Raw genomic sequence first — 13,493 nt, 5'->3', positions numbered from 1 at the left:
GTCCAGTTTGGGTGAAGCTGTGCATACTGCAGCCTCGGCTTTCTGCTCTTGGCTGACAAAAGTGGAGCCTGATGTGGTCTACTGCTATTGTAGCTCATCCGCCTCAAAGTCTGATGTGCCGTGTATTCTGAAATGCTTACTCTGCTCATCGTGTGGCGGGCTTAATTACACCGAATTTGCACTGTGCGAAGCGGCTTTCGCACCGAACGCGGAAAGCATTAAGCTTTAAGTGTGCCATGTGCGGCTTGTGCGCCAGTGGTGCACTCCGCTGCGCGTGCGCTTTGGTCAAAACAAAAACAAGCTGTCCTTGCGCACTGTAAGCATTTGAAATGAATGGGTTTCATAGCGCAGCGCTTTCCGCGGTCGGTGTGAAAGCTGCTAGACACATGCGCATTGCTTGACAGTGTGTGCGTCCACCTACAGTGTTTTACTTTAGATATGCTTTCATTAATGCCGTTTGTAAAGCAGTACTATCAGATGCACAAAACTCGCGCACTGACGGACTTTTACGTGCGCTTTGTGTTTGTTGTCCTGAAGATCGATTGCGGCTGCGGTTCCATTTTCAAAAATTTTATACGAAATTCACAAAGTCAGTTATGTTTTCAGAGCAGGACAAAACATCTAATATATAGAAATACATCTGTGCATTAATGTGAATACAGTCTGTTAAAGCTGCCACTGTCTATGATCTCATCAGTAATAATCAAAAGGCAATAATGCTGTGGAAGAAGAAAAACTCATTGTCTGAAAACTTTCATATACTTAAAGAACACTTTTTTTTTTTTTTTTTAATAAGTGACTGTTTTAAAAAGTAGCCTGTTTATATAATAAAAAATAAAGTTTGCACAAAATAAATTTGATATAGAATTTCCATGAAAGTGTAGCCAAGTGCAGTAATACTGAAAACTGAGAATGTGCTGCATAAAAATATTGAGTTGATAATGAAAATTGTAATTGAATTGAATCATGAAACCAGTGAAGATTTACACCCCAACTTTTAAGGTGGTAGTACTGACATACAGAGATTCCAACTATAAACAAAAAGCAAAGAGACTTCAATTATAGTTAAAATGTAAGGTTGTAAAGGCCCTTTAGGTCAAATAACATTGGCCAGCAAAAGTTCTGTTAAGTTTCAGTTAGTTTAAATTCATAGTTCTTTGTTCTGATTTGGGAATTTAAAATAATGTGAACTGAACCTCCTGCATGATTGTCATGTGCCTTTCTGTTGCCTGTTATACTGACTCTTTGACTTTGGAAGGCGTGTTGTTGTTAAAAGTTTTATATTTAATCAAGACTACCACTGCAAATTAATCTAACCATGGCTCCTGCACACCCTGCAATATTCACCATGTGATCTGCAAGGCTGAATAGTTCAATGGATCAGGATTGGTCGGCCTTTGGCCTTCAGCAATATGGTATGACGTGCGTGAATGATATTATTAAGCATAATATCTATTATTAAGCAGCCAGTAATGGGCCTCATGTGTGACCATTTAGAGGAGGAAACAAGGGAGGAGTGAAAGGGAGGATCATGTGAAAATTTTACAACATTATGGATGTTCCCAGCCATGCACATCATTATCAGAAGCTTTCTTCTCTAGAAAACAATAAAAAAGCAAGTGATAAGGCACAAAGTTGTCCCTTTAAAGGAGAAGTCCACTTCCAAAACAAACATTCACATATAATGTACTCACCCCATTGTCATCCAAGATGTTCGTCTTTTTTTTTTTCAGTTGTAAAGAAATTATGTTTTTTGAGGAAAACATTTCAATTCCATATAATGGACTAATATGGTGCCCTGATTTTGAACTTCCAAAAATGTAGTTTAAATGCAGCTTCTAAGGGCTGCACGTTCTTGAATGATTCATTCATTTTTAACGAATCTTTAATGTGACTCGGGAAGAACAAGTCGTCTCGGGGAGTGATTCGTTCAGTCGTGCATGCGCAACATCCTATTAGGTTTTGTACTGGAATTAGTTCATCTGTTTCGAGTCTTCGGGTTTTCCGAGTTGTTCGTTCATCTTATGGGGCTGTCATGTGATGCTGATTTTGCTAAAATGAATGAAATGACTTGAAAAAAGATTCGTTCATTTTGCTGAACGAGACTCAAAGGTAGGTAGGTAAACCGAGTAGGTAAAATGATCCAAACTTCCCATCACTACTACGAATCACGTGAATCACCACAAGTTCATCGTCTGTGTACTCTGGCTCAAAAAGGTAGAGTATGACGAAAAACTTCGTTATTTCTCCTACAACTTCAGAATCGTCTGACATTGTTGTACCTTTTTGTTTGTAAACAGCGTTTGACTTACTTGCACTTTCTTAGTCTTTGCGCGTTCGCTTTGTAAACACTGGGTCTGTAGTTCTGCCTACATCCACGTGACCACCTGGCGTGATTCAGTAGTGCATGACCATGCATCCCAGAGCCTGTGCTACACAAGCTTTTGTGCTTAAAAAGTAAACTTGACTAAAGTAAACTTGAAGTAAACTTCTTTTAAAAGAAATTGTTATTTTCTGAAAAAAAAAAAAAGACAGATCGTTTCGCTAGAGAAGACCCTTCATCCTTGTCTGGGATCGTTCAGAGCCTTTTGAAGCTGCATTTAAACTATATTTTGAAAGTTCAAAATTGGGGCACCAAAGAAGTCCATATGGACAAAAATCCTGAAATTTTATTTCATTTTTTCCTCAAAATCATAATTTCTTCACGACTGAAGACAGAAAGACATGAACATCTTGGATGACATTATTTGTGAATTGTTGTTCTGGAAGTGGACTTCTGCTTTAAGCGAACTGTCTATGGTAAATCTGGGTCCATCTGGGTCTTCTGCAATGACCGCTTCATGAACTATCATGAATAGTAGGTTTACTGGTGTTTCTGATACCAAGACTGTATAAATTGTTGCACTTCAGCAGATTGATTAAAATTCCAGTGTTCAATAAAAAATTATGTTTAATAATCAGGGCTGCAAAACAATTAGTCGTGAGTAATCGATTCAAAATAAAAGGTTATGTTTACGTACTATATGTGTGTGTACTGTATATATTTATTATGTATATATAATTACGCACATATACATGTAAACTCAGCAAAAAAAAGAAACGTCCCTTTTTCAGGACTGTGTATTTCAACAATACTGTTGTAAAAATCCAAATAACTTTACAGATCTTCATTGTAAAGGGTTTAAACAATGTTTTCCATGCATGTTCAATTAACCATAATCAATTAATTAACATGCACCTGTGGAATGGTCGTTAAGACCTTAACAGCTTACAGAAAGTAGGCATTTAAGGTCACAGTTCTAAAAACGCAGGACACTAAAGAGACTTGTCTACCGACTGTGAAAAACACCCAAAGAAAGATGCCCAGGGTCCCTGCTCATCTGCGTGAACGTGCATTAGGCATGCTGCAGGGAGGCATTAGGACTGCTGATGTGGCTAGGGCAATAAAGTGCCATGTCCGCACTGTGAGACGCCTAAGACAGCGCTACAGGGAGACAGGAAGGACAGCTGATCATCCTCGCAGTGGAAGACCACGTGTAACAACACCTGCACAGGATCGGTACATCCGAATATCACACCTGCGTGACAGGTACAGGATGGCCACAACAACTGCCCGAGTCACACCAGGAACACACAATCCCTCCATCAGTGCTCAGACTGTCCGCAATAGGCTGAGAGGCTGGACTGAGGGCTTGTAGGCCTGTTGTAAGGCAGGTCCTTACCAGACATCACCAGCAACAACGCCGCCTATGGGCACAAACCCACCTTCGCTGGACCAGACAGGAGTGGCAAAAAGTGCTCTTCACTGATGAGTCACGGTTTTGTCTCACCAGGGGTGATGGACGGATTCGTGTTTATCGTCGAAGGAATGAGCGTTACACCGAGGCCTGTACCCTGGAGTGGGATCGATTTGGAGGTGGGGGGTCCGTCATGGTCTGGGGCGGTATATCACATCACCATCGGACTGAGCTTGTTGTCATTGCAGGCAATCTCAATGCCTTGCGGTACAGGGAAGACATCCTCCTCCCTCATGTGGTACCCTTTATGCATGCTCATCTGGACATGATCCTCCAGCAGGACAATGCCACCAGCCATACTGCTCGTTCTGTGCGTGAGTTTCTGCATGACAGCAATGTCAGTGTTCTGCCATGGCCAGCGAAGAGCCCGGATCTCAATCCCATTGAGCACGTCTGGGACCTGTTGGATCGCAGGGTGAGGGCTAGGGCCATTCCCCCCAGAAATGTCCAGGAACTTGCAGGTGCCTTGGTGGAAGAGTGGGGTAACATCTCACAGCAAGAACTGACAAATCTGGTCCAGTCCATGAGGAGGAGATGCACTGCAGTACTTCAAGCAGCTGGTGGCCACACCAGATACTGACTGGTACTTTGGATTTTGAGCCTCCCTTCATTCAGGGACACATTGTGAAACATTTTTAGTTTATGTCTTATGGTGTTGACTCTTTTAGTGTTCATACAAATATTTACACATTAAGTTTACTGAAAGTAAAAACAGTTGAAAGTCAGAGGATGTTTCTTTTTTTGCTGAGTTTATATATTAAGGAAAAATGTTAATTTATATTTACATATAAATTATAAACAAGTGATACATACAAATAATTAAAAAAAAAAAAAAAATATATATATATATATATATGTATGTGTGTGTGTGTATTTATATAGGCGATACAGAATAAATATGCACAGTACACACGTATAGTACTTAAACTTTTATTTTGAATTGATTAATCACAAATAATCACAATAAGCAATTATTCCACCATGATTTTTTTTTTCTGTGAATATATAATGTTTTATAACCACAACGCAGTACTTTTCATCTTCATTATCAACACTAGATTTGTGTTCAGGTTTTCAGATTTCTTTAACATGTCACTTAAGTACTTTAAGGCTGCTGTAAGTCATTGGCTCAGTTTCATTCATTGTTTCCCAAACAATAATATAGAGTCATATGTGTAAGTATATCAGCTATTTAAACAACATCAAATGTTACTACTTTTATGCACTTCTGAAATCTGACTGGATATTGGAAGTTGGCCAGGCTGGTGAAGTCTCTACATAGTCAGTGTTGAGAAAACAGTCTACAACAGACTATATGGAGTCAGCCCATAAATCAGCCTGACAACACGAGTTAAACATTTGCTATTGAGACAACTGCTGTGAGGATGTTTGTCGGAGAAAAGAGAGGGATCCTTTGAGAAAGATTTAGAGCATAAACTTCCAAATCATGGGATTGATCCATACCAGTGCCGCTTTCTGGTGAGCTGTAAAGATTCATGATCCTTGTGTGCTGAAATATCTTATCACATTTGCTTGACATTATTTTACTGGACTTTCCTGTGCACTAGAAGGCTGAAACATACGTTATTCTCAGAGTAGCTATCCTACTCCGTTTCATTAAGCGGTACCAAAATTGTACCGTTAACATTATTATTGCAGTGTGTCTCTGAGGACATACTGCTTAATAGGAGTCTGTGCAGTGCTGGACCGTAACATAAAACAGACAGATGGTCAGAGTGATTCTTGGTCTTCTGTGAGAAACCCAGCTGAACAACCTTAATGACAATCCCACATTTTCCTTATCCAGTCTGCCACAACTTGAGAACATCTGCTAGCAATAATGGAGGAAATCACACGTAGAATTAAGGTTTATTTAACAAGTGGGGCCAAAAATCCTCTTTAGTCTGTTTAGAAAAGTTTAGAACGTACTGTATAAACGTCTGTGAAGCATAGGAAAAGTAGGCTTGGAATATAAGGAATTTACTGAATTTCTGTTTGTCTCTGCAGGGAAGATATTTAAGTCTGTGCCAGGAAAACTGATTAAAGAGGTAAGAATTTGGATTTTATTTTCTGTATGTTTTTCCACCTTCAGGAACAATGGAATCAATACTTTATTTACTTTTTAAAATACACATTTCCTGGTGTTATGAATGATTTATCATTTCACATTATTCCAAACAGTCTTTGCTAGCTATTGCTGAATCAAACCCTGCGTGGAAGGAGTAGAGTGAAACTGGAACACGCACTAACTGACTAACTAACTAACTCTACCTCTTAAACAACTGTTGTAGAAATTATGGTCTTATGGTCTAAAATCTTCCCCGTAAGTTAATGCCAGTTAAGGTCAGTAATAACAAATAACGATTGGGATACATGGCAGTGTTGTGGATACTAAACTTGGACTTAATTCTCTTTTTACTTTCAAAAGCTTCCTTAAAAGTGTTTATCTCAAAGTGTGTTCCAGTGTTGTTTCAGTCTGCTGCAGTTTGCTGACTCAGTATTCATGCTCAGTAGGGAGTATTCAGATGACAGTTGAAATAAATTACTATCATAGGAGTTGCCTTTTAATAAAATTCAAAAACAGGGTGTGGAATCAGTGTTGACAGTAAATGACAGTTATCCCGGCCTGTTCAGGAATGCTGTCTGGCTTGTTGTTTTTGTTGCTATTGATGTTAGTCGTTCAGTGCAGCTGAACCAGTGAGAGCTGCCCTGTACGACGTCCTTAAAATGGTCTGTTTCTTCAGATGTACACTTTCAGGCTATATATTCATTACACTGATAAAACTTACCAGGCTTTTTACAGTACGATACTGGCAACATTGTCACCAGCTAGTTACTGTAGGTCTTTTACAGTAAATTACTACAAAGGCTGTTTGGAGATACATCATTAAAAGGATCTATTAACTCACTTAATTCACACAGGCTTAGACGAACATCAACTGTAAATAACAGATGAACACATTAAATCTGTCAAGATCTCACCAGAGGACAATTAAACACAAACACCATTAACAATCTATTACAGACACCACTTTCACTTTATTTCTGTCATCTGTCTAAGATTTTATCGAGAATTAAGGTTTAGCTTTAGTTTATAGTGGTTTGATTGTTTTAAGTCACGATTATGGTGATGCATTAGTTAGACTCCTGACTCTTGACTGTCATTTACACTGTGAACCTTTTCCCCCTCTCTCTGTCAGTAATTGCATTAGTGTTTAGAAATGTACATTTATGTAGTGAGTTGTGAGAAATGCAGCTTTATGCTCTTCTAGTAACAGAAATTACATCAGAAAAGAAAAAGTAGTTTGTTTAAACAATAATAAATAAAATGTTATTTAAGATGTGTCTAGTAAAGCTAAAACAGCTGTTATAATGAAAAGATCCGTTTAAAAAAAAAAGTCTTTCCTGGCTATTGAGACACTCTTATATACTTGACATACAAACCTCATCAATGGTGACAAACAATCATGGATGAGTTTGGTACTATGCACCCATGAAGCTTTTCAGTGGAGTGTCATTTTCATTGTTGAGATTCATATGTGTATTGTTGATGTCTCTGATGCAGTAATGTATACATTGTGAGAAAACAGTGGTAAATTCCTAATGTTTTGGCACATTATTGATTTTTGCAGATTCACACCACTTAATGACAATACGCCCCGGGCGCCGCAGCGATAGCAATATGGCTGCCCAATGCTCCGGGTGTGTGTGTGTGCGTGTTTGTTCAATACTCACTACTGTGCACTTGAATGGGTTTGTGCAGAGCACAAATTCCGAGTATGAGTCACTGTCACGTCCTTCCTTCCTTTCCTTTTCCATTAAATTCAGAAAGAATTAATATTAAGAACTGAGAGTCAAAAGCACAACTAAAAGAAACACTTCTCACACTATTGGTGCCTTAGAAAAGATCAGCCTTAAAACCTCAGTAAGAGCCATTGTATCTTTACAGTAAAATGCTGTAAACTAGACTACAGTAAATAACTGCACAATTAAGAGTGAATTACTGGCAACAGTGTTGCCAGTATTTTCCCATTAATTTACAGGGCAAGATTTTAGTGTAGATGTTTGACCTACAGTAACTAGGTGGGTTAGTATATTACTGTAAAAAACCCTGGTAAGGTCTAACAGTGTACTCTAATTTCTTTATACTTTGGTCAAGACTGTCTGTTTGTTCAACTAAGTGACATGCAGAGAGTGTTGGGGTAAGCAGTTTGACAACAGACAGAATCTTTTTTAAAATTTTGTTTGGTGGTGCAAAAATTACAAACTGTTGCTTTGATTGTGTTTTGATGTTTATTATGTCAGATCTACTAGTATTTGTGGTAAGCAAAGTTCACAATAACATTTCACTGTTTGGTCCCTAGATTTCTTTAGAATGTATACTTCTTATGGAATTAAATGTTTAGGTTTTTTTTAGCATTGGGTGTAAATATAAACAATATAATGAAACATCTGACGCATCTGTTCTCTAATAAGGGACAAATATTTTGTTACATTTTAAACAAAATTTGACAAACATAGAATGATTTTAATATGACTTCATGACTTCATGTTTGTTTTTGCTGGTTTTCTCCAGAAAGGGCAAAACCTGGAGCCGTTTATCCAGTCATTCTTCAGTTCCTGTGAATCTCCCAAACCCAAACCCAGCAGACCTGAGCTCACCATTCTCAGCCCCACTGCAGAAAATAATAAAAAGGTGTGTTTACTAGCTATTATTTTAAAATGTTTTATATGATGTAATGTTTTTGAATCCCTTGCGTTTGAGAATTTGATATGGACAAAAGTAATTATCTTTTCTGAAATTATTTTTAAATAATAAAATGATTCTCTACAAAAGTACATTTAAAACCATTGTAGCACATGCATACTTTACAAAAAGTAAAAGTCAAAACACGATTTTTTGTAATTATTTGCACTTTTCATAGGAGATCACATAGGGGTTTTGTCCCAAGCTTAAAAATGCTTATTCACAGCAAGGACAAATTTTAATCTTTACAAGATTAAATCTTTACATTACTTTACATTTTCTCTGCATTGATCAGAGAAAAGAGCTGCCCTGTATGATGTCCTTAAAATGGTCTGTTTTCCCAGATGTACACGTTTAGGCTATGTTTATTACTCTAATTTCTTTATTACTTTATTGTCATTGGTCTGTTTGCTCAACCGAATGACAGATGCAGGAGTGTTCGGGTAAAGTCTTTGACAACAGACATATTTTGGCGGTGCGTGCAAAAATAAGAACAAAATGTTTTCATTTTCTTTTCTTTTCTTTTTTAATTTTATTTTATTTTTTTTTTTTTTTTGAATTTATTAAAAAAAGTAAAATATTAAAGTTTTGACAGGTGCAGTTAAAATATTTTTGGGGTAAACCTTGTTTTGTGAGGGTGATTGAAAGATGTATCAGTACAAATTGGACTCAATTAATAGTTTTGGAAATCCATTAACTGATCACACATCATTTAAAAATGAATAAAGAAAGAAATCGAATTGACTGTTATATTGTCTGTGCGTCTCTATACCATATCATTTTTCTCATACCATTTTAGCTATTCAATGAGTTGTACAGAAACAATGCCAATCTGCCAGAAGGCCTGGAGAGAAAACACAACCAGAACTACTTCATGGAGCTGATGGAGGTTGATGGAGTATATGACTACATGATGTACATAGGTAAGTGAATGCAATTCAAACAGTTTATTCTTCATAACACATAGAAATTTAAGTATGATTACAAAACGCAAATCTCTTCAACAAAATAGATCATCAAAAAATAAAAAGGCACTTACCTGTTTGGTGTTATTTTTCCAAAGAACACAAATTTAACAGTTCACAGTCACCATGTTTGGACAATGAAAGTAAATTAACAATATTCCATAGGACACTTTTCTCCTGAAATCATATGACTCAAGACGGTATTGGTTTTTACCATGTGTAATAATCAAATGAGATATGACACTTATTTTATTATTTCTTCACACACTGAACAAGGAGACAAAGTTTTTACTCAACAGTATTTCACAGCTGATTGTGGAGAATGTCGTGATTTTTATTAATTAATTCCTTTTTTTTTTTTTTTTTTGTTTGCCACAGGTCGAGTGGTGTTCCACATGCCTGATTGGCTGCATCATTTTCTGAGTGGAGCTCGTATTCTCTTAAAGAGGAGTCTAGAGGCGTATGTAGGCCATTATTTCCAGTTTAAACTAGAGCAGATCATGCAAGAGCATCGCCTCGTCTCCCTCATCACTCTGTTGAGAGGTTTGTGTGCTCGAATCCACCTTTATAAAATCAAATCTTCGAGTTTTTCAATACATCATACCTGTTAAAAACTCAAATGTTGCCTAGATGCATCATGAACAATTTCTGCATGGTAAGAATAAGAGTTTGTTCTTGGAGGCATGCCTGCAGTACCTTATCTGGCTTCTGCATTTCAGGACTTCCTTCCATTGTAATCACATACTCTTTGACTTCTAGGGCTGCCCCCGACTAAAGATTTTTCCAGTCAGCTAGTAGTCATTCATGTTAAGGATTAGTCAACTATTAGTCGCATGTTAAATATATATAATATATATAATAAATATACATAGAAATCATAATAATGAGCCTTTAATTGCCTACATAGCCTAAGATATTAGTTTTCTATTTTAATTGGTTCATTTAAAAGGGTCCTACTATGCTTTTACAAAGGCTTGATTTTGTTTTGGGGGTGTACTAGAACATGCTGTCATGCTTGGTGATTATTTTTAACATAATTTACAATATTACAATACATTTCTCCCAGCCTGGCACAAATGGCTTGATTAGTTCCAGGTTTAATGAAGGGCCCGCCCTCCAAAAAATGAAATTAGTTTTGATTGGTTAGCTCTGCCACTGCGTTGCAATTGGCGAACAGCTTAGACGGTGTTTCAGTAAGTTCCGTTTACAACTGTTAGCGCAAGCTAGATTAAAGTGATTCTTACATTTTAAATATGGATATTTTTCTTACAAAACCGCATTGATTCGCTACAGGTGGCCTTTATTGAAGCGGCTTTTTGAAGCGGTTCTCCACGCTGCATTGCTGAAGTTAGGCTAATACCCCACTTCTTCCCTTCCCACCCCCAACCAATCGAATTTCCGTGGGCGGGATTTAATTTAATGATATTCTAATGGACCACATTGTGACATCATTGCATGTGGAAAACAAACGTTGTAGTCCAAAGGAGCCGTTCGTTGTAGTTCTTGAAAAGAGATTTTTTTAAAAACGAAATATCTCCCTTTGGAGTGGACTTTGATATTTGTAACTATGTAGATATTTTTAAGCCCAAAGATACACACCACACACTGACTAAAATTCAAAAAGTGAAAAAAGCATAATAGCGCCCCTTTAAAAGTAGACATTTCTCTACTATGTCTATTAGACATTTCTCTACTCTATTATGTCTGTAAGATAAGTATACACAGAGTTTCGAAGTTTCACACTTAAGTTCACAAAAACCGAGATGGCAGAAAGCATATCCTGTTTGCTTTCATTATTTTACAAAAGCATGTTTCATTCTTATTGTGACTGTACACAAATAAACCTAGTTTTTACAGATTCGAAAGATGCATTACTTTTGTCTGTATGACCAAAAATGACAAGAGTATTTTAGGAGCAAGTGAGTGCACCGGCGCCTCCGTCTGTCACGCAGTGAGCGCGCTAATATTCAGCTTCCACACTCCACACAGACACTCCACTAGCGCACATTTTTCTAGGTTAACATTAGATTAAGTGGCCATGTAAAGCTGCTTCTACATACATCTTTCAGATGAAAAGCCATTTTTGAGGACAATGAATGATAGGTGAGCGTTTGGATGACAGGTATTTTTGACATAGCTATGAGAACCGTTAAACACGGGCGTGCATGCGGTTGCCGTGGTAGCGAGCTATACTTGCTGGCAAACAGTTCTTAATGTTACAAAGTAAACACAGACAAATAGGGGTTTAAAATTGCACATTTTGGGGTACAACAGCTTGTCGCTGGAGCAGTGCCTTTAAAAGGACATCTTTGTACCTTTTTTTTTTTTAAACCCCTAATAGGTACATTATAAGGTATTAATATGTACTAGGAATGTAACAATTACCGGTTTGGCAATAAATCATGATAAAATTCCCCACGGTTAGTATTACAGTTTCATATTTTACCTAAAGAAGTGTTCTTAATCGCAATACTGCTTTGTCGACAGAGTTTAATTCAGCTTCTTCATAAGCGCCACCTGCTGTCATAGAGTGGATTTACAGTGACTTACATTCATTCAGCTTGTGTGCAGTTTTGCAGTTTCTGGCCAAAAAAACTGACCGAATTTGCATGCCCTGCTGTAAATTTTTGTGGATTCTACATATTTAAACAGTTCAGATAAGTTACCTAGAATTATTTATGGAGCAGATAAAATACATATAATAATTTATAAAACTTTTCATTTATTTAAAGGCTGAAATGTGAGGTTTACCTTTTTATAAAACTTTAGCTTTATTTGAACATTCACATAAGATATTTGAGCATGCTATTAGATGAACTGTTGTCAGTCATGTTGTCATTTACTATTTTGTGTGTGTGTTTCCAAACAACTCAAGCATACCCATAGGCCTATAGAATGCTGCATAAAACCCAATCTTTAGGAAACAAATAGTAAATAATAAATCAGCTCCTTTGCAAATCACGGGTGATTCATTTAAACTTTCCATTTGAAGCCACTGTATTCTGCTGCAATCGAGTCCACACGGTGGAGCAAAGTTAGTAAGAGAAGGGCAATAATATTTGAAGTGTAACGCAGTATAGCATCTGCAAACAAGCTTATCTTATTAGAGTTTAAGCAAGTGTTTTATTGGAAAGACATACGCAATGTGCTATGTTGTTTGTGTACCTCTCGGAGCAGGGTTAGGAAACACTCTTATCTCTGCAAATTCAGCAAGAATTTTGTAGGACTGTTGATCATATGTGTTTTTCAACTGATCAGATTCTTCACCTCTGCAGATGCTGTTTTCTGTGAGAGCGCAGAGGAGCGCTCTCCTGAGGACAAACAGAGACGAGCCAAGCAGACCTTTGAGGAGATGATGAACTACTTGCCAGGTACCTCAGCTATCGGCTATTTGTGACGAAGCCAGACCTCTTGAGTATATTTTCCCATCCTTGTCAAAATGGAGCAGGTTTATGGTTATGTGTTGTGAATTTAAGGTTCATTTAAACCAGTAATAAATGCAAATAATAAAATGTACCTAACCATATAATGGAGTGCAGTTAGCTCTTATGAAGGAAGGAGAAAACACACTGATATCTACAAATATTGTTAGGCCATTAATCAGCAAGTCATGATTGGATGAACATCCCTAATTGATGTGTGGTGTTTGTCAGATGTAGTCGGGAAATGTATCGGTGAGGAAGCAAAGTATGAGGGCGTCAAGATGCTTTTCAACGCCATTCAGCAGCCACTGCTCAACAAACAGGTACAAACTGCTGTACACTGTCCTCAAACGCTCTCACTCTGCTAAGTTGCTTTTTTCCTTCATTGACGTTTTTCACTGATCACTCATTTGCTAATAGATGACGTACGTGTTGCTTGACATCGCCGTCCAGGAGCTGTTCCCAGAGCTCAGTGAGGTAACGCCTCCTGCACCATAGTCGCACTGTGACACAGAGCAGCTCATGATGTTTATTAACGGAGCTTCTGCTGTTTCGTCTTTTG

The 13,493-nt window shown here is 37.5% G+C and overlaps 1 protein-coding gene across 1 annotated transcript in view; it reads left to right on the top strand.

The window, feature by feature from the left end:
* snx14 (sorting nexin 14) overlaps nt 1-13,493 on the top strand; it is a 51,533-nt gene that overhangs the window by 37,619 nt on the left and 421 nt on the right. The window contains 7 exon segments of the mRNA XM_051104468.1: nt 5,805-5,845; nt 8,374-8,493; nt 9,344-9,467; nt 9,888-10,052; nt 12,785-12,880; nt 13,163-13,254; nt 13,352-13,408. Of these exon segments, the coding sequence (XP_050960425.1) occupies nt 5,805-5,845; nt 8,374-8,493; nt 9,344-9,467; nt 9,888-10,052; nt 12,785-12,880; nt 13,163-13,254; nt 13,352-13,408 (695 nt within the window).

The sequence above is a fragment of the Labeo rohita genome, unplaced genomic scaffold (genome assembly GCF_022985175.1).
Source record: "Labeo rohita strain BAU-BD-2019 unplaced genomic scaffold, IGBB_LRoh.1.0 scaffold_73, whole genome shotgun sequence".
In the NCBI taxonomy this organism is placed as follows: Eukaryota; Metazoa; Chordata; class Actinopteri; order Cypriniformes; family Cyprinidae; genus Labeo; species Labeo rohita.
Note: the sequence above shows the minus strand (reverse complement) of the source record. Positions and strands in the feature narration are given on the sequence as shown.